Below are 21,983 nucleotides of genomic sequence, written 5' to 3' on the forward strand. Positions count from 1 at the left end.
CTTTCAGGTTCCCTAACTGGTTAAAACACTTTCCACACTGGGAGCATAGGTAAGGCTTCTCCCCTGTGTGTATTCTCGTGTTCTTTCAGGTTCCCTAACTGGTTAAAACACTTTCCACACTGGGAGCAGTTGTAAGGCTTCTCCCCTGTGTGTATTCTCTCATGCCGTTTCGGCTTCGCAGGCCGGTTGAAACCCTTTCCACACTGAGAGCAGTGGTAAGGCTTCTCCCGTGTGTATTCCTTCATGCCGTTTCGGCTTCGCCGCCTCTCTGAAACCCTTTCCACATTGGGAGCAGTGTTAAGGCTTCTCCCGTGTGTGTATTCTCTCATGCCGTTTCAGATCCGCAGGCCGGCTGAAACCCTTTCCACACTGGGAGCAGTGGTAAGGCTTCTCCCCTGTGTGGATTCTCTCATGTCGTTTCAGTTCCGCAGGCCAGTTGCAACCCTTTCCACACTGGGAGCAATGGTAAGGCTTCTCACCTGTGTGTATTCTCTCGTGACGTATCAGCTCCCCTGACCGGCTGAAAAACTTTCCACACTGGGAGCAGTGGTAAGGGTTCTCACCTGTGTGGCTTCTCTCGTGTTCTTTCAGGTTCCCTAACTTGTTAAAACACTTTCCACACTGGGAGCAATGGTAAGGCTTCTCACCTGTGTGGCTTCTCTCGTGTTCTTTCAGGTTCCCTAACTTGTTAAAACACTTTCCACACTGGGAGCAGTGGTAAGGGTTCTCACCTGTGTGTATTCTCTCGTGTTCTTTCAGGTTCCCTAACTGGTTAAAACACTTTCCACACTGGGAGCAGTGGTAAGGCTTCTCCCCTGTGTGTATTCTCTCATGGTTTTTCAGGCTCCCTAAATTGGTAAAACTCTTTCCGCACTGGGAGCAGTGGTAAGGCTTCTCCCCTGTGTGTATTCTCTCATGCCGTTTCAGCTTCGCAGGCCGGTTAAAACACTTTCCACACTGGGAGCAGTTGTAAGGCTTCTCCCCTCTGTGTATTCTCTCATGGTTTTTCAGGTTCCCTAAATTGGTAAAACTCTTTCCGCACTGGGAGCAGAGGAAAGGCTTCTCCCCTGTGTGTATTCTCTCATGGTTTTTCAGGCTCCCTAAATTGGTAAAACTCTTTCCGCACTGGGAGCAGTGGTAAGGCTTCTCCCCTGTGTGTATTCTCTCATGCCGTTTCAGCTTCGCAGGCCGGTTAAAACACTTTCCACACTGGGAGCAGTGGCAAGGCTTCTCCCCTATGTGGATTCTCTCATGTTTTTTCAGGTGTGCTATAAATTTAAAACACTTTCCACACTGGGGGCAGTTGTAAGGCTTCTCCCCTGTGTGGATTCTCTCATGTTTTTTTAGGTGTGCTATACATTTAAAACCCTTTCCACACTGGGGGCAGTGGTAAGGCTTCTCCCCTGTGTATTTTCCTTCATGCCGTTTTAGCTTCGCCGCCTCGCTGAAACCCTTTCCACATTGGGAGCAGTGGTAAGGCTTCTCCCGTGTGTGTCTTCTCTCATGCCGTTTCAGGTCCCATAACCGGTTACAACCCTTTCTACAGTGGGAGCACTGGGTTCGTCTTGCTGGTTTGGACGTCCCTGGCTCTGGTTTTTCTCCTGCCAAAGACAGTGTTTAAAAAAAAAAATGAAACCTCCACATGATAAAACAACCTTGCTACGAGGGTAAATCCTGAATCAGATCTCTCAATAACCTGAGGCCATTTAACAATCTTTGTGTGATTTTAAAACAAATGTTGTAGAGCATCCTGGTAATTACTGATATGTTTACATTACTTATTTTATTCATCCTGTTTTACAAGTCAGAACACAAAAAACTAAACCGTTCTTGGACACTCAAGACACAGACGTCGCTTAATTCCAATCGAGCAGGTGGTTCTAAATACACTGCTCAAAAAAATAAAGGGAACACTTAAACAACACAATGTAACTCCAAGTCAATCACACTTCTGTGAAATCAAACTGTCCACTTAGAAGCAACACTGATTGACAATAAATTTCACATGCTGTTGTGCAAATGGAATAGACAAGTACTGGAAACAATAGAACACTATGAAATATCGGGGACACCAGGCCTGGTTTTCATAGCTGATTTTGAAAAGGCTTTTGATAAAGTACGACTGGAGTTTATATATAAATGCCTAGAATATTTCAATTTTGGGGAATCTCTTATAAAATGGGTAAAAATGATGTATAGTAACCCTAGGTGTAAAATAGTAAATAATGGCTACATCTCAGAAAGTTTTAAACTATCTAGAGTAGTAAAACAAGGTTGTCCACTATCGGCATATCTATTTATTATTGCCATCGAAATGTTAGCTGTTAAAATTAGATCAAACATTAATATTAAGGGATTAGAAATCCAGGGCCTAAAAACTAAGGTGTCATTGTACGCTTATGATTCATGTTTTCTTTTAAAACCACAACTAGAATCTCTCCACGGCCTCTTAGAGGATCTAGATACATTTGCTATCCTCTCTGGATTAAAACCAAATTATGATAAATGTACCATATTACGTATTGGATCACTAAAAAATACACATTTTACATTGCCATGTAGTTTACCAATTAAATGGTCTGACGGAGATGTGGACATACTCGGTATACAAATCCCAAAAGAAAGAAATGATCTCACTCCAATAAATTTTTATAGAAAGTTAACAAAAATAGATAAGATCTTGCTACCAATGAAAGGAAAATACTTGTCTATTTGTGGGAAAATCACCCTGATTAACTATTTAATCATATCACAGTTTACCTATTTGCTTATGGTTTTGCCTACACCTAGTGACCTGCTTTTTAAATTATATGAACAAAAAATATTCAATTTTATTTGGAACAGCAAGCCAGATAAAATTAAAAGGGCCTATTTATATAACGAATATGAATTCGGAGGGCAGAAATTATTAAATATTAAAGCATTAGACCTCTCACTAAAGGCATCAGTCATACAAAAGTTATACTTAAATCCAAACTGGTTCTCTAGTAGATTGGTACGAATGTCTCATCCTATGTTCAAGAAGGGCCTTTTTCCCAAAAATATATAAAAATATATATATATATATTAACACAACATGTAAAGTGTTGGATGTTTCATGAGCTGAAAAAAAAGATGGCAGAATTTTTTACATCCCTGTTAGTTAACATTTATTCTTTGCCAAGATAATCCATCCACCTGACAGGTGTGGCATATCAAGCTGATTAAACAGCATGATCATTACACAGGTACACCTTGTGCTGGGGAGAATAAAAGGCCACTAAAATGTGCAGTTCTGTCACACAACACAATGCCACAGATGTCTCAAGTTTTGAGGGAGCGTGCAATTGGCATGCTGACTGCAGGAATATCCACTGGAGCTGTTACGAGATAATTGAATGTTAAATTCTCTACCAGAAGCCACCTCCAACGTCATTTTAGAGAATTTGGCAGTACATCCAACTGGCCTCACAACCACAGACCACATGTAACGACGCCAGCCCAGGACTGGCACATCGTCTGAGACCAGCCACCAGAGATGTATTTCTCTTTGTAATGAAGCCCTTTTGTGGGGAAAAAAAAATTCTGATTGCGGAGCGAGGCCCAGCCAATGGGTGGGCGTATGCCCTCCAGGGCCCACCAATGGCTGCGCCCCTTCCCAGTTATGTAAAGTCCATAGATTAGGGCCTCAGTTAGTTATTTACAATCACTGACTCATATAAACTGTAAATCGTTGTTTATATTTTGGTTCAGTATAGACACACACACAGTGCATTCGTTAAAAACTTCTCTAGGATAGGGATCAGCATTTTCACGTTTGGATGAAAAGCATATCCAAATTCAACTGCCAGCTACACATCCCCAGAAGATAAGATGTGCATAATATTAGTAAATTTGGATAGAAAAAACTCTGAAGTTTCTAAAACTGTTTGAATCATGTCTGTGAGTATAACAGAACTTATTTAGCAGGCGAAACCCAGAGGACAAACCATTCAGATTTTTTTTTTTTTTTGGAGGTCACTTTTCAATTATATTTCATTGGGAATCCAGATTTCTAAGGGACCTTCTTGCAGTTCCTACCGCTTCCACTTGATGTCAACAGTCTTTAGAAATTGGTTGAGGTTTTTCCTTTGTGTAATGAAGAAGTACGGCCATCCAGAACGAGGGTAACTTGAAGAGTACTGTTAGATAGAGGCGCGTGACCAGAAAGCTAGCTACAGTTTGTTTTCCTCCTGTATTGAACACAGATCAGCCCGTCTTCAATTTTATCGATTATTTACGTTAAAAAATACCTAAAGTTGTATTACAAAAGTAGTTTGAAATGTTTTGGCAAAGTTTACAGGTAACTTTTGAGATACTTTGTAGTCACGTTGCGCAAGTTGGAACCGGTGTTTTTATGGATCAAACGTGCCAAATAAATGGACATTTTGGATATATATAGACGGAATTAATCGAACAAAAGGACCATTTGTGATGTTTATGGGACATATTGGAGTGCCAACAAAAGAAGCTCGTCAAAGGCAAGGCATGAATTATATTTCTATTTCTGCGTTTTGTGTCGCGCCTGCAGGGTTGAAATATGCTTCTCTCTCTTTGTTTACTATGGTGCTATCCTCAGATAATAGCATCGTTTGCTTTCGCCGAAAAGCGTATTTGAAATCTGACATGTTGGCTGGATTCACAACAAGTGTAGCTTTAATTTGCTATATTGCATGTGTGATTTAATGAAAGTTTGATATTTATAGTATTTTAGTTGAATTTGGCACTCTGCATTTTTACTGGCTTTTGGCCAGGTGGGAGGCTAGCGTCCCACATATCCCAGAGAGGTTTTAAGTATTCAGACCCCATCACCTTTTCCAAATTTTGTTACATTTCAGCATTATTCTAAAATTGATTCAATTGTTTCCCCCCCCTCGTCAATCTAAATTCAGCAAAAAAGAGAAACGTCCTCTCACTGTCAACTGCTTTTATTTTCAGCAAACTTAACATGTGTAAATATTTGTTGGAACATAACAAGATTCAATAACAGACATAAACTGAACAAGTTCCACAGACATGTGACTAACTGAAATTGAATAATGTGTCCCTGAACAAAGTGGGGGGGGTCAAAATCAAAAGTAACAGTCAGTATCTGGTGTGGCCACCAGCTGCATTAAAGGAGGACTGTAGCATCTAATGATGAAACATGGAGTCTTAAAGGAGGCCTGTAGCTTCTAATGATGAATTACTATGGAGTCTGATGCTTTAAAGGAGAAGTTTACCCAAAATCCAGAAACTCATAAGTGATTCCATACATTGAAACTAGTCCAGTGGAGTTTGCCCTCTCCCTCTCTCTCTCTCTGTAGTGCTGTACTGAAACAGCTGCAAAACGTGACTCGTGACGTTGCTGGATGCGGGCCTCGCTCTGCTGCTTTGCCAGTTAATTTGTTATTTTATTACAGCTATGGCCTTTGTCTTTCACCTGGAGATGTTCATTTATGTCTGAGAAAAAAACACTTTTCAACATAAAACATACACAAAATAAACTCAGCAAAAAAAATTACGGGTCTTTTTCAGGACCCTGTCGTTCAAAGAATATTCGTAAAAATCCAAATAACGTCACAGATCTTCATTGTAAAGGGTTGAAACACTGTTTCCCATGCTTGTTCAATGAACCATGAACAATTAATGAACATGCACCTGTGGAACGGTTGTTAACTTCTTGCGACTACAGGGGGTGCTGTTTTCTCATTAGCATAATTGCATTACAGATTAAACGGCTTCCTACTAAATTCTTTATCGTACAATATGCATATTATTACTATTATTGGATAGAAAACAGTCTCTAGTTTCTATAGGCGTTGGAATTTTGTCTCTGAGTGGAACAGAACTCATTCTACAGCAATTTCCCTGACATGGAGTCAGATTTCACACATTTTGGCCCCTGATCTGGAGTCAGTTTAAAGGCCACTGTGAACGCTATCAGGATACGGACACTGCTTACGTCTTCCCCTGGATGCCTTTATGTGATGACGATTTGAATGGCTTCGATTGCGCAATCACAGGCCCTATAAATGAAAAAAACCTGTAGGTAGGAACTATTTTCCAGCTGCGTCATGCGCGCGGAGGACACGGAACTGCTCTTTTTCCAAGCATTAGTGTAGCCAGTTATATTTCTCCGGTCATGTTTCTACTCGTTATAGGAGTTAAAAACATCATAAGGTAGATAATTTAAACCGTTTTATAGCAATTTATATCCCTTTAGTGCGATTTTGAGGCATTGCTTTGTTGTGCACTTTGACGCGCTGGGCACATTTCGGGCTCCCGGTCGTACGTTAGTGGGCATTTCGACGGACAAGTGGACATCTTTCGACCAAAAGAAGATTACACCCAAGCAAGAATTCTTTGCCCAAGATGCTGATGGAAGAACAGCTCACAGTAAGAACAATTTATGATGATAAATCGTGTTTCTGTCGATAAATGTTAAACGTTTATGTCGCCATCTTGTTTGCTATAGCTTCGCTTGGCGCAACCTGTATTGAAAAGTAAGGATAATTAAAAAAATGTAAATCAGAGATTGTATTAAGAACTAATTTGTCTTTCGATTCCTGTCAACCCTGTCAACCCTGTTTTTTTAGTCAAGTATATGATTAGCTATTGATTAAACTAGATCACTTAAAGATGGCGACCGACTTTACCAGGCTTGTTTTGCTACTATTTTCATTGTATAACCACGTTTTTTTATGGCTAAATATGCACATTTTCAAACAAACTGTATATGTATGTTGTAATATGATGTTACAGGAGTGTCATCTGAAGGATTCTGAGAAGGTTAGTGAAAAAATTAATATGTTTTGGCGATGATATGATATCGCTCTCTTTGGTTAGAATCAGTGCTCGGGTAACGTTTGCGTATGTGGTATGCTAATATAACGATTTATTGTGTTTTCGCCGTAAAACACTTAGAAAATCTGAAATGTCTGAATTCACAAGATCTGTGTCTGTCCATTGCTATGTGCTGTGTATTTTTAAGAAATGTTTTATGATGAGTAAATTGGTAATACACGTTGCTGTCTATAGTAATTCTAGGAGCTTTGGTGAGATTTGTGATGCTGGCTGCAATGGCAAACTATGATTTATACCTGAAATATGCACATTTTTCTAACAAAACCTATCCTATACCATAAATATGTTATCAGACTGTCATCTGATGAGTTTTTTTCTTGGTTAGTGGCTATCAATATCTTAGTTTAGCCGAATTGGTGATAGCTACTGGTGTTGAGAGAAAATGGTGGACAAGAAAAATGTTGATTTTTGCTAACGTGTTTAGCTAATAGATTTACATATTGTGTCTTCCCTGTAAAACATTTTAAAAATCTGAAATGGTGGCTTCATTCACAGGATCTGTATCTTTCATTAGGTGTCTTGGACTTGTGATTTAATGATATTTAGATGCTACTATTTCATTGTGACGCTATGCTAGCGATGCTAATCAGTGTGTGGGGGGGGGGGGGTGCTCCCGGACCCGGGGTAGGTGCTCGTTAGAGGTTAAGACACAAACAGCTTACAGACGGTAGGCTATTAACCTGTCTAGCCCCGCTAGAAATTCAAATTCAAAATATATTTTTTTGAAATATTTAACTTTCACACATTAACAAGTCCAATACAGCAAATGAAAGATAAACATCTTGTGAATCCAAGCAACATGTCCGATTTTTGAAATGTTTTACAGCGAAAATACCACGTATATTTATGTTAGCTCACCACCAAATACAAAAAACACAGACATTTCTTTCACAGCAAAGGTAGCTTGCAAAAAAACACCAAAATAAAGATAGAATTAGTCACTAAACAAGAAACAACTTCATCAGATGACAGTATTATAACATGTTATACAATAAATCTATGTTTTGTTCGAAAAATGTGCATATTTCAGGTATAAATCATAGTTTTACATTGCAGCTACAATAACAAATATCACCAAAGCAGCTAGAACAATTACAGAGACCAATGTGAAATACCTAAATACTCATCATAAAACATTTATGAAAAATACACAGCGTACAGCAAATGAAAGACAAAGATCTTGTGAATCCAGCCAATTATTCAGATTTTTTAAGTGTTTTACAGCGAAAACACAATATAGCATTATATTAGCTTACTACAATAGCCACCCACACAACCGCATTCATTCACCGCAAAGGTAGCGATAGCGAAAAAAACAGCAAAAGATACAAATTTATTCACTAACCTTGACAAACTTCATCAGATGACAGTCCTATAACATCATATTACACAATACATATATGTTTTGTTCGAAAATGTGCATATTTAGCGGTACAAATCGTGGTTTTACAATGTAAATACGTAGCCAAACCGCACAAAATTATCCGGATATATTTCTGACACTCACCTAATCTAATCAAAGAACTCATCATAAACTTTACTAAAAAATACATGTTGGACAGCAAATGAAAGATACACTAGTTCTTAATGCACTCGCCGTGTTAGAATTCTAAAAATAACTTTAGTACGACATACAGCTTACGTTATAGCGAGACAGCGCCTGCAATGAGGGCGGAAAATAGTACTAAACATTTTCCACAGAAATACGAAATAACATCATAAATGGTTCCTACTTTTGCTGAGCTGCCATCAGAATCTTGTACAAGGGGTCCTTTGTCCAGAACAATCGTTGTTTGGTTTTAGAATGTCCTTTTCTTCTGTCGAATTAGCAACCAAAGCTAGCCAAGTGGCGCGAAGCTGTCCATCTTCACCAAACGCAGAGAACAGAAACCGCCAAAACTCCCGATAAACTTTCAATAATCTGATAAAACTATATTGAAAAAACATACTTTACGATGATATTATCACATGTATCAAATAAAATCAAAGCCGGAGATATTAGCCGTCTATAACGAAAGCTTTTCAGAAGGGAATTCAGAGTTCCTTCCCGCGCCTTCCTGAACAAAGGAAATTGGGGTCATGTCATTCCAAGAGCTCTCTTTTGACCTCAGATCAAGCTAGACACCCCATTCCACCTCTCACTGCCTATTGACATCTAGTGGAAGGCGTATGAAGTGCATGTTTATCCATAGATTTCAAGCAAATGAATAGGGAGGCCCTGGAACAGAGCCTCGATTTCAGATTTTTCACTTCCTGACCTGAAGTTTGCTGCAAAATGAGTTCTGTTTTACTCACAGATATAATTCAAATAATTAAATCGTTATATTACCATACCACTAATGCAAACGTTACCCGAGCACTGATTCAAGCCAAAGAGAGCGATATCGTTATCATCGCCAAAATATATTAATTTTTTCACTAACCTTCTCAGAATTCTTCCGATGACACTCCTGTAACATCATATTACAACATACATATAGAGTTTGTTCGAAAATGTGCATATTTAGCCTCAAAAAACCGTGGTTATACAATGAGAAAAGTTGCCAAGCTGGTCAGAAAATGCCGGGCGCAATATTGGACAGTGATCTTGTCTCATGATTAACTATTCATAAACTTGACTAAAAAAATATAAGTTGGACAGCTATCGAAAGACAAATTAGTTCTTAATGCAATCGCTGAATTACATTTCTAAAATTATCCTTACTGTGCAATACAGGGTTCGCCAAGCGAAGCTATACCAAACAAAATGGCGGAATATGCGTTTAACATTTTTCTACAGAACAACGATTTATCATCTTAAATATTTCTTACTATGAGGTGATCTTCCATCAGAATCTTGGGCAATGTATCCTTTCTTGGGTCTAATCTTCTTTTGGTCGAAAGATGTCCACTTGTCCGTCGAAATGCCCACTAACGTACGACCGGGACCCCGAAACGTGCCCGGCGCTTCAAACTGTATTACAAAGCAATGCCTCAAAATCGCACTAAACGGATATATATTGCTATAAAACGGTTCAAATTAACTAACTTATGATGTTTATAAGACCTATAACGAGTAAAAACATGACCGGTGATATATTACTGGCTAAACAACAGGTTGGAAGGAGGCGAGTCCGACGTCCTTTGTGCGTCAGGCGCAGGCAGCAAAAGGAAGCTACTTCCGGTATTTGTTGTTTTATACAGGCCCGATTGCGCAATCGACCCCATTCAAAGCGTCACCACGTACTGACATCCAGGGGAAGACGTAAGCAGTGTCTGTTTCTCCATAGCATATACACGGACTTTACAACCGACCCCAGATCAGGGGCCAAGATTTCTGAAATCTGACTCCCTGTCAGGAAAAGTGCTGTAGAAGGCGTTCTGTTTCACTCAGAGACAAAATTCCAACGGCTATAGAAACTAGAGAGTGTTTTCTATCCAATAATAATAATAATATGCATATTGTACGAGCAAGAATTGAGTACTAGGCAGTTTAATCTGTAGAGCAAATTATGCTAATGCGAAACAGCACCCCCTATATTCGCAAGAAGTTAACCTGTTTGGGATAAGGGGGTAGCATTTTCACGTTCGGGTGAAAAGCGTGCCCAGAGCAAACTTCCTGCTACTCAGGCCCAGAAGCTAATATATGCATAGTATTAGTAATAGTGGATAGAAAACACTCTGAAGTTTCTAAAACTGTTTGAATTATGTCTGTGAGTATAACAGAACTCATTTGGCAGGCGAAAACCCGAGAAAAATCCAACCAGGAAGTGGGAAATCTGAGGTTTGTAGTTTTCAACTCATTGCCTATCGAATGTACAGTGTCTATGGGGTCATATTGCACTTCCTAAGGCTTCCACTATATGTCAACAGTCTTAGAACATTGTTTGAGGCTTCTACTGTGAAGGAGGGGGGAATGAGAGCTGTTTCAACCAGAGGTCTACCAGAGTGGCATGAGCTGATCACGCGCCTACACGTGAGCACAACCTGCGATCCATTGCAATTCTAAAGACAAAGAAATTCTCTGGTTGGAACATTATTGAAGATTTATGTTAAAAACATCCTAAAGATTGATTCTATACATCGTTTGACATTTTTCTACGAACTTTAATATACATTTTTGAACTTTTCATCTGAACTTTCGCCTGGACTTGCCCGCGCCTCGTGAGTTTGGATTTGTTTACCAAACGCGCTAACAAAAAGAGGTATTTGGACATAAATGTTGGACTTTATCAAACAAAACAAACATTTATTGTTGAACTGGGATTCCTGGGAGTGCATTCTGATGAAGATCATCAAAGCGAATATTTAAAACGCTATTTCTGACTCAACAACATGGCGGGTATCTGCATGGCTTGTGTCTGAGCGCCGTACTCGGATTATTGCATGGTTTGCTTTTTCCGTAAAGCTTTTTTGAAATCTGACACAGCGGTTGCATTAAGGAGAAGTATCTCTATAATTCTGTGCATAATACTTGTATCAACTTTTATAAGTTCATTATGAGTATTTCTGTAAATTGATGTGCCTCTGAAAATTTGCAGGATGTTTTCGATGCACAACATTACTGACCATAAAGCGCCAATGTAAACTGAGATTTTTGGATATAAATATGCACTTTATCGAACAAAAGATACATGTATTGTGTAACATGAAGTCCTATAAGTGCCATCTGATGAAGATCATCAAAGGTTAGTGATACATTTAATTGAATCTATATTTCTGTTTTTTGTGACTCCTCTCTTTTGCTGTAAAATGTCTGTGTGTGTTTTTGTGACTAGGCTCTAACCTAACATAATTATATGGTGTGCTTTCGTTGTAAAGATTTTTTGAAATCGGACACGATGGGTAGATTAACAAGAAGTTAAGCTTTAATTTGGTGTATTGCACTTGTGAATGCATCAAAGTTACATATTTCTAAAAAATATTTGTGAATTTAGCGCTCTGCCTTTTCAGCGGAATGTTGTCGAGGGGTTCCACTAGCCATAAGAAGTTTTAAGACTCCATAATGTTTCATCATTAGATGCTACAGTCCTTCTTTAACTTCTTATGGCTGAAGGGGCAGTATTGAGTAGCTTGGATGAAAGGTGCCCATATCAAACGGCCTGCTCCTCAGTCATAGTTGCTAATCTTTGCATATTATTATTAGTATTGGATAGAAAACACTCTAAAGTTTCTAAAACTGTTTGAATTATGTCTGTGAGATTAACAGAACTCATATTGGCAGGCAAAATCCTGAGTTGAAATCAAAACAGGAAGTCAGAAATCTGAGCTTGTATGTATTCACCAGAGTCCCTAAAGAAATTCCCTTGAGATATGAGTTTGCACTGCCTATGGGTTCCACTAGATGTCAACCATCAATATAAATTATAATGAGACTTCTATGATGTTGTGGGAGAGAATGAGAGCATAATCAGTCAGGTGTCCTTCAAGCAGCCATTTTCTGATCATGCTTTTTCCTCATGGGAGTCATTTGCGTTCCATTTACCACGAAGACAAGAAAGAATACTCCGGTTGGAACTTTATTGAAGCTATATGTTAAAAACATCCTAATGATTGATTGTGTACTTAGTTTGAAATGTTTCTTCGACCGGTAATATCACTTTTTGTCCGATATAACGCTGACCAGAATTAGTGTTTGGATATGTAAACCAGACGCGCTAACAAAAGAAGGTATTTGGACATAAATAACGGAATTTTTTCGAACAAAACAAACATTTATTGTGGACCTGGGATTCCTGGTGTGCTTTCTGATGTAGATCATCAAAGGTAAGGGAATATTTATCATATATTTTCTTGTTTATGTTGACGCCATCTTTGCGGCTCTGGTGTTTTACTTTTGAGCGCCGTCTCAGATTATAGCGTGGGTTTCTTTTCCGGAAAGTTTTTAAAAAATCTGACACAGCGGTTGCATTAAGGAGAGGTATATCTATAATTCCATGTGTATAACTTGTATTATCATCTATTTATGATGAGTATTTCTGTTGAAACGATGTGGCTATGCAAAGTCACTTGATGTTTTTGCAACTAGTGAATCTAGTCGCCTCAATGTAAACTCAGATTTTTTTATATAAATTGTGGGTGGTCCCGTGTGGCTGAGTTGGTAGAGCATGGCGCTTGCAACGCCAGGGTTGTGGGTTCAATTCCCACGGGGGGACCAGGGTTCAATTTCCACGGGGGGACCAGGATGAATATGTATGAATATGTATGAACTTTCCAATTTGTAAGTCGCTCTGGATAAGAGCGTCTGCTAAATGACTTAAATGTAAATATGAATTTAATCAAACAAAACATGCATGTATTGTGTAACATGAAGTCCTATGAGTGTCATCTGATGAAAATAATCGAAGGTTAGTGATTCATTTTATCTGTATTCAGGTTTTTGTGAAGCTATCTTTAGCTGTAAAAAATGGCTGTGATAATTGTGGTTTTGTGGTGACCTAACATAATCATTTGTAGTGCTTTCGCTGAAAAGCCTATTTGAAATCGGACACTTTGGTTGGGATTAACAACAAGATTACCTTTAAAATGATATAAGACACATGAATGTCTGAGGAATTTTAATTGAGATTATATGAATTTTAATATGAGATTTCTGTTTTTTAATTTGGCGCCCTGCACTTTCACTGGCTGTTGTCATATCATCCCGTTACCGGGATTGCAGCCATAAGAAGTTTTAAGACTCCATCATGTTTCATCATTAGATGCTAAAGTCCTCCTTTAAGACCTTATCATGTTTAGAATGTGTTTGGAAGTGCTACTCTATCTATCCTACTCTCATCCTTTCGGTTTTAATAATATTTAATAATAATAATAATAATGTTATAATACGTAATAACTAACTTTAATAACTAGGGTTAATACCTGCCTGGCTCCCCAACAAAATCTTTATCTTTACCCCCCTCTAACAATACCGCTACAGAATTAGCATAGTAGGCCATGTAACTTAAGGTCATCTGAAATATTTAGGACTAACTAACTATTCCTTGCCACCCATTCTGAAACTAACTGCAGCTCTTTGTTAAGTGTTGCTGTCATTTCAGTCGCTGTGGTAGCTGACGTGTACAGTGTTGAGTCATCCGCATACATAGACACACTGGCTTTACTCAAATGTCGTTGGCATGTTGTTGGTAAAGATTGAAAAACGTAGGTGCCAAACAGCTGCCCTGTGGAATTCCTGATTCTACCTTGATTTTGTTGTACAGGCTTCCATTAAAGAACACTGTCTGTGTTCTGTTAGACAGGTAGCTCTGGGGCGGCAGGTAGCCTAGTGGTTAGAGCGTTAGGCCAGTAACCAAAAGGTTGCTGGATCGAATCCCCGAGTTGACAAGGTAAAACTCCGTCGTTCTGTCCCTGAACAAGACAGTTAACCCACTGTTCCTAGGCCGTCATTGAAAGTAAGAATTTGTTCTTAACCAACTTGCCTAGTTAAATAAAGGTTACATTTTTTTTTTAAAGCTCTTTATCCACAATATAGCAGGGGGTGTAAAGCCATATGTTTTTTTTCAGCAGCAGACTATGATCGATACTGTCAAAAGTCGCAATGAAGTCTAACAAAACAGCCCTAACAATATTTCTATCGTCATCAACTTCTCTCAGCCAATCAGTCATTTGTAAGTGCTATGCTTATTGAATGTCCTTCCCTATAAGCTGAAAGTCTCAATTTGTTTACTGTAAAATAGCATTGTATCTGGCCAAACTATTTTTTCCAAAAAATTTAAGGGTTGGTAATACGCTGATTGGTCGGCTATTTAAGCCAGTAAAGGGAGCTTTACTATTCTTGGTTAGTGGAATGACTTTAGCTTCCCTCCAGGCCTGAGGGCACACACTTTCTAGTAGGCTTACATTAAAGACAAGACAAATAGGAGTGGCAATACCGGCCGCTATTATCCTCAATTTTCCATCCACGTTGTCAGACACAGGTGACAAGTCATTGTTGATTTTTTTGCCCAAAATTTAATTGAAGATGCTCCATTTTTTTTACTATCATTCTTCATGTCATTTATCTGTTTCATAGTGTAGTTTCTTCTTCTTTTTATTTAGTCACATGATTTCTCAATTTGCAATACGTTTGCCAATCAGTTATACAGCCAGACCTATTTGCCAACTCTTTAGCCTCTTCATCATACCATTTTTTAATTCCTCATCAATCCACGTGGATTTAACAGTGTTTACAGTAATATTCTTAATGGGTGCATGCTTATTAGTAACTGGGATAAGCAATTTCAAATGTGTCAAGGGCAGCGTCTGGTTGCTCATCATTACACACCACGGACCAAAAAATATTATTTACATCAACAACATAGGAATCACCACAAAACTTATTGTATGAACTCTCGCTCTGGATAAGAGCGTCTGCTAAATGACTTAAATGTAATGTAAATGTACACAATATTAGGCCCAGCCTTTGGAACTTTGGTTTTCCTAGACATGGCTACTATATTGTGATCACTACATCTGATGGATCTGGAAACTGCTTTTAAACACATTTCTGCAGCATTAGTAAAGATATGATCAAAATATGATGATGATTTAATTTCTGTACTGTTTGTAACTACCCAGGTAGGTTGACTGATAACCTGAACAAGGTTGACGGCACTGGTTACAGTTTGAAGCTTTCTCTTGAGTGGGCAGCCTGATCATAGCTTTCCTCCAGTATTAGTTAATTAATTAACAGTGTCTGGAGTTTAGTTTGCCTGTTCAAAAGTCTTGTAAAGATAGGGGGGTTGACTGGGACAGGCAATGTAACATCCATGTTTTAAGGAAACGTTTTTGTAAAACAAGCATCTTACATTGGATCATCTTTTAACTTTCTCTCTAAAGCTAACTTTCATCAAGGTATTTTATGGTCTATTGGTTTCTCCCTTTTCATTGGCAGAATCCTTTTTCAGTGTTATGATATTCATAACATCCATATCCACCAGTCTATCTTCCTGTCAACTAACATAACTCTGCTGGTTGTCCTGGTAACAGATACCAGTCTATCTTCCTGTCAACTAACATAACTCTGCTGGTTGTCCTGGTAACAGATACCAGTGGGCAGATCTATTGTATTTATTCAAACTAAACTACAGCACTTACTTTGATGTGTCAAATCTGATCCTTTCTTCTCTTCTTCTCCTCTCACAGTTCCACTCAGCCCCGTTGTTTTCCTGCAGTCCACCAGCTGCACATACAACCTCTTCATACCCAGCAGTACTGCGCTACCGGGAGAGGCACGACACGGGGACTCCGGGAGGGAGGAAGGGCTAGCGTTGTCCTGGTAACCATAAAGAGGGGACACAGACACATATCATTATGGATGCTGATGTCACTGTTGTCATAAAGTGCTTTACAGAAACCCAGCCCAGACCCAGATAGAGCAAGCTGTATGCTAGACCAGACCAAGCTGTACCATCTGGTGTTCTGATCTGGAGAGACTCTTCTCTGCCTCGTCAGCATCAGGATGTTGTTGAGGCTCCCCAGAGGATTGACAATAGTCATGTCTCTCGCCTGTGTGAATGAGAACATCAAACAGATTGTAAACTTATGACCATCTATTACAATCATAGAGTCTTACAAGAGGCATGAATATGTATAAAAAGAGCCTAAAATGGGCACTTTCATCATGATTTTGTCGAATACTGTTTGTGTTGTAAATGTAAAAGGGTCGTTCCACTAAATGGGTGCCTTTTACATCCCTTTGACATTTAAGTAGGAAATTATGCATCAATATTGCATTTTTAAAGCCTGTTATATTAGATGAGGTGCACTGTAATGTAGACCACCTGGAGAATTCAATATATCTAATTTAAAAGTCCCCAAAAATATATGTATCAATGGCAGATTGACCCTGAAACAATTCCTACAGTAGTGAACAACATATTAAAGTGCAAAACCTCAGTAGAATGCCCCTTAAAAACCACACATTAGTTCAACAACTGCACAGTTTGTGCCCCTGTTTTTAAGACAGTACTCACTGGTGGTAATCGGATCTTCAGTCGCCTCCTTTTTCACTCCCAAAACGTCTTCCTCCTCTTTTATTGAGATAGCCTCCTCTTCCTCTTTTACTCTAAAAGGTTCTTCCTCTTCTTTCACTACATTCTCTTCTTTCAATGTTATGGCATCTTCCTCCTTTTTGATTCTGAAAGCTTCTACCTCTTCCACTCTGACAACCTCTTTCCCATCTTCCTCTTTCACTGTAATATCATCTTCTTCTTTCAATGTGATACTCCTCTTCCTCCTTTTTCATCCTGAAAGCTTCTTCCTCTCCTTTCATCAGAGCTTCTTTCTCCGTCTAGTTTAGTGAGCTCATGCCAGGTCGCAGTTGTAAATGAGAACTTGTTCTCAACTACTCTACTTGGTTAAATAAAGGTGAAATAAATAAAAATAAAAAATGCTCAGGGAGATTAGCCTAGCGCAGTACCAATGTAACACATTTGCTAATGTAATAAGCAAATTGAGTTTAAATGAACAAGTAGATACGTAAACAGAATGATGTTCTAAAACACTAAGATTAATATACACAAGATTGGTCTAAAGATCTTAAATGTTTCGGTTTTATGTTCGCTAGCAAACCACCGCGGTTGGTGAATCAGAAGCCTTTTGTCGCTGTTGAAGAATCCTCCCGTCCCGTCCACTAGATTATACGTCACACAAGAACCATCAACTGAAAGACTCATATCGCCGTCTGCTGCCTGGAGTGGGTAACGCAGACTGGGAAAAATCCCCATTACAATGTTTATTCTGGCAAACAATGTCATAAGAAGTAATTTAAAAACAACCAGATGTTATGTTTTCTCCTCCTTCTTACAGCCAATACTTTCCTCCAGGGCTGGTCTGCCCAATAGGCAGGATTAGGTGACAGATTGAAGAGGGTGGCATATTCCGAGCTAAATTGACAAAGGCTCATCTGGTGGTATAATTTGTATTCATTTTTGCCATAGTTATTCTGACCCTACTGCCTGCAAGTTGTCGTTATCTACACCCAAAAAATGAAAATATCTTCTCAGATATCTCAAATATTTTTCTCAGACTTCAAAAGTGGTCTCCTGATGTGGTTTAATTATTGTTGTGGACTTAGAACATCCAATGTTGTTGTTTTTCTATTAACAGTGTGATTTTGGAAGAGAAAACCAGAAAAACAGCGACAATCAGAAACCTTGAAAAACTAAACGTAGAATATAAATTAAAGATTAGGTCCCTGAATGGTCAAAAACCTCTTCAAATAGAAGTATGTTTATAGCACAAAATATCTTACAGGTAGGCCATCTCTCACTCTCTCTCATCATGTCACAAGCTGTCAGGCTCCCAGAGGCAGGGCAATAAAAGGCCCCAGCTCACTCAACTGCCCCTCCCCTCTCCAACAGCCATCAACCCAGAACATCCTGAAGACAGAACATCTAAAAGATCATCTGGGAATCCTTTCTTCCCCATAGAGCTTTTCAAAAGTGAGGTGAATATTCAATGGGATGTTTGTACAGTGCATTCGGAAAGTATTCAGACCCCTTGACTTTTTCCACATTTTGTTACATTACAGCTTATTCTAAAATGTATTACTTAAAATGTTTCCTCATCAATCGACACACAATACCCAATAATAATTTAATTTACCACAGGTGGACTCCAATCAAGCTGTAGAAATATCTCAAGGATGATCAATGGAAACATCTGCATCTGAGCTCAATTCCGAGTATCAGAGCAAAGGGTCTGAAAACTTATGTAAATAATATGTATGTTTTTTGTTTTTAATAAATTTGCTAAAATGTCTAAAAGTCTTTTATCGCTTTATCATTATGGGGTATTGTGTGTAGATTTCTGAGGAAATAGTTTTATTTAATCCATTTTAGAATAAGACTGTATCATAACAAAATGTGGACAACGTCAAGGGGTCTGAATCCTTTCCAAAGGCACTGGAAGTGGTTGAGGAGAGAGCATCATTGATATATTCGAATTAAAATCATTGACCCATAAGAGAACACCTGACCAAAGCAAGGCGTGACCCATATAGAATTAAAACAACATTATTCTTAATGAGAAATATAATCTAATAAACAAATGTTTGCATAATCAAAGACATGAAAACATTGTATTTAGCAAGACTTTCATATGGCCAGGAAGGTCATTGAGAATAACAATAGACAATAGTTATTGTTGCTAGTTTAGGGATGAAGATAGTGAAGGTTCATGAATGTTACAGATGTGGTGTTCACAGTGTGGATGTTGACAGAGGGGGATTCGAACCCTAAAGTAATAGTGGTACAAAAGATCATAAAGGTCATTTATCATTCTGGTTTAGGGGGGTAATACCTTTTTGGAAACCACTATTCACACTATGTACAGACATAGAAAACCATCACATCAAGGAGGTGTAACAGTGATGAATGACTATTCAATGTACAACAGTAGTCTTCTGTAACAAGCAATACCTGCTAAATATGTTTACATACATCCATGACTGAATGGTTTCATGAACTCCTTTAAAGGTTTTGTAAGTAAGTTGTAACCGGTCCTCAATCAGCAGTCTGAATTAACCTAAAGGCACCAAAACAAACGTTTAGAGAAGTTTGGAGATTATTCCACAAGAAAGGTGCTAAGAGCAGATTTACCTAACTCTGTACAGACCAAAGGAATTCCCAGAGCTAGCCATCCCTGAGACTGTGTATGATAACACCAACTCTTACCTCTAATGGTTATTGTAGATGTTAGCTACAGAGGGAGTTACTGTCAAAGAGATTTATAAATGCAAAGAGAGCAATGAATGGACCTACGTGACCACAAAGAGGGTCAGCCTACTTCCTGATGAAGAATGCAGGGAGGTGTACTGAACCTGTACCCAGAATAAAACAAAGTGCATTATGGTCAAATGCATCTAATGGCTTTTAATGAAGTGGCAGCTGTATTCATATAGATGATGTCACCACAGTCTAGGACCAGTAAGAACATCGATTGAATGATCTGCTTTGTACTATTAAGCAAGAGGCCTGACCTATTTCTATAGAAGAAGACCCTTTTCATACTCAGCATCTTAATTAACTAACTCATCAATATGTTTTTTAAAAGACAGCTTAATGTCTATACAGAAACCCAGCCTAAAACACCAACTCAGCATCTTAACTAAATTACTCATCAATATGTTTTTAAACGACAGCTTAATGTCTATACAGAAACACAGCCTAAAACACCAACTCAGCATCTTAACTAAATTACTCATCAATATGTTTTTAAACGACAGCTTAATGTCTATACAGAAACACAGCCTAAAACACCAACTCAGCATCTTAACTAAATTACTCATCAATATGTTTTTAAACGACAGCTTAATGTCTATACAGAAACACAGCCTAAAACCCCAACTCAGCAGCTTAATTAACTAACTCATCAATATGTTTATTTAAAGACAGCTTAACATCTAGACAGAAACCCAGTCTAAAACACCAACTCAGCATCTTAACTAACTCATCAATATGGTTTTTAAAAGACAGGTTAAAGTCAGATACACCATACAAGGTACACACACTTCAATCATTAGAATTATTTTTGTACAATCTAGAAAACAACATATACTTCGTTTTTTTTGTATTGTTGTACCGGGTCTTGTTGTAACGGGTCTCGTCCCGTGTATTGTCATTACGGGTCTCGTCCCGTGTATTGTTACTATGGGTCTCGTCCCGTGTATTGTCGTAACGGGTCTCGTCCCGTGTTTTGTCACTACGGGTCTCGTCCCGTGTATTGTCACTACGGGTCTCGTCCCGTGTATTGTCATTACGGGTCTCGTCCCGTGTTTTGTCATTACGGGTCTCGTCCCGTGTATTGTTACTATGGGTCTCGTCCCGTGTATTGTCGTAACGGGTCACGTCCCGTGTATTGTTACTATGGGTCTCGTCCTGTGTATTGTCATTACGGGTCTCGTCCCGTGTATTGTCATTACGGGTCTCGTCCCGTGTATTGTCATTACGGGTCTCGTCCCGTGTATTGTCATTACGGGTCTCGTCCCGTGTATTGTTACTATGGGTCTCGTCCCGGGTATTTATTAGAGGTTTCCACCTCGCTCATTGTTTGGGTTACAGCCTTGTGTAAAATATACGTGTTTGCTTTGGGCTTCGTCCCCGTCATCTTTATGACGTACGCATCTGTGGGTAGAAAAAAACAAACTATTTTGTATTCCTGCGCTGTAACGATAATCCTCCTCCTCTTCATCAGAAGAGGAGGAGCAGGGATTGAACCAAGGTGCAGCGGATTGTGAAGACATAATGATTTATTAAAGATAAGACGAAAACACGAACTTCACTATAAACTAACAAAATAACAAAACGAAAGTAGACAGACCTGAACGACGAACTTACATACAACGTGAAGAACGAAATGAACAAACCGTATACAGTCCCGTATGGTGCAAACATAGACACAGACACAGGAGACAACCACCCACAAACAAACACTGTGAACCGCCTACCTAAATATGACTCTCAATTAGAGGAACGCCAAACACCTGCCTCCAATTGAGAGCCATACCAGGCAACCCTAAACCAACATAGAAACAGATAACATAGAATGCCCACCCAACCTCACGTCCTGACCAACTAACACACAAAAACTAACATAAATAGGTCAGGAACGTGACAGTACCCCCCCCACAAGGTGCGAACTCCGGACGCACCAGCACAAAGTCTAGGGGAGGGTCTGGGTGGGCATCTAACCACGGTGGTGGCTCAGGCTCCGGGCGCGGTTCCCACCCCACCATAATCCATCCTAACTTCCTCCAACATAGAATGTCCACCCTCTTTCTTCCCCCACACAATTCTCTTAATAATATATTAAATAAGGATAACACCAGGACAGAGAGATAAATCAAGATAGAGGGATAGATAAGACTATAGAGATAGATGAAGATAGAGAGGGAGATTAGGATAGAGGGGCAACTCCGGACTGAAAGGCAGCTCCGGACAGAGAGACAGCTCTGGACTGATGGGCAGTTCTGGGTATCCAGCCTTTTCAGGCTGAAGGGCAGCTCATGGCTGACTGACGACTCTCGATGCTCATGGCTGGCTGACGGCTCTCGACGCTCATGGCAGGCTGACAGCTCTCGACGCTCATGGCAGGCTGACGGCTCTCGACGCTCATGGCAGGCTGACGGCTCTCGACGCTCATGGCAGGCTGACGGC

General features: G+C 39.3%; 1 protein-coding gene across 1 annotated transcript; it reads right to left on the bottom strand.

The window, feature by feature from the left end:
• Positions 1-6: 6 nt before the first annotated feature.
• Positions 7-17,258, bottom strand: LOC129846865 (zinc finger protein 883-like). The gene is made up of 5 exons (XM_055914642.1): positions 17,246-17,258; positions 16,800-17,048; positions 16,235-16,332; positions 15,922-16,099; positions 7-1,601 (listed from the first exon to the last, which is right to left on the bottom strand). The coding sequence occupies exons 1-5, from the start codon at positions 17,256-17,258 to the stop codon at positions 298-300; spliced, it is 1,842 nt and encodes a 613-aa protein (XP_055770617.1). The 3' UTR covers positions 7-297.
• Between the last annotated feature and the right edge of the window lie 4,725 nt (positions 17,259-21,983).

The sequence above is a fragment of the Salvelinus fontinalis genome, unplaced genomic scaffold, assembly GCF_029448725.1.
Source record: "Salvelinus fontinalis isolate EN_2023a unplaced genomic scaffold, ASM2944872v1 scaffold_0632, whole genome shotgun sequence".
In the NCBI taxonomy this organism is placed as follows: Eukaryota; Metazoa; Chordata; class Actinopteri; order Salmoniformes; family Salmonidae; genus Salvelinus; species Salvelinus fontinalis.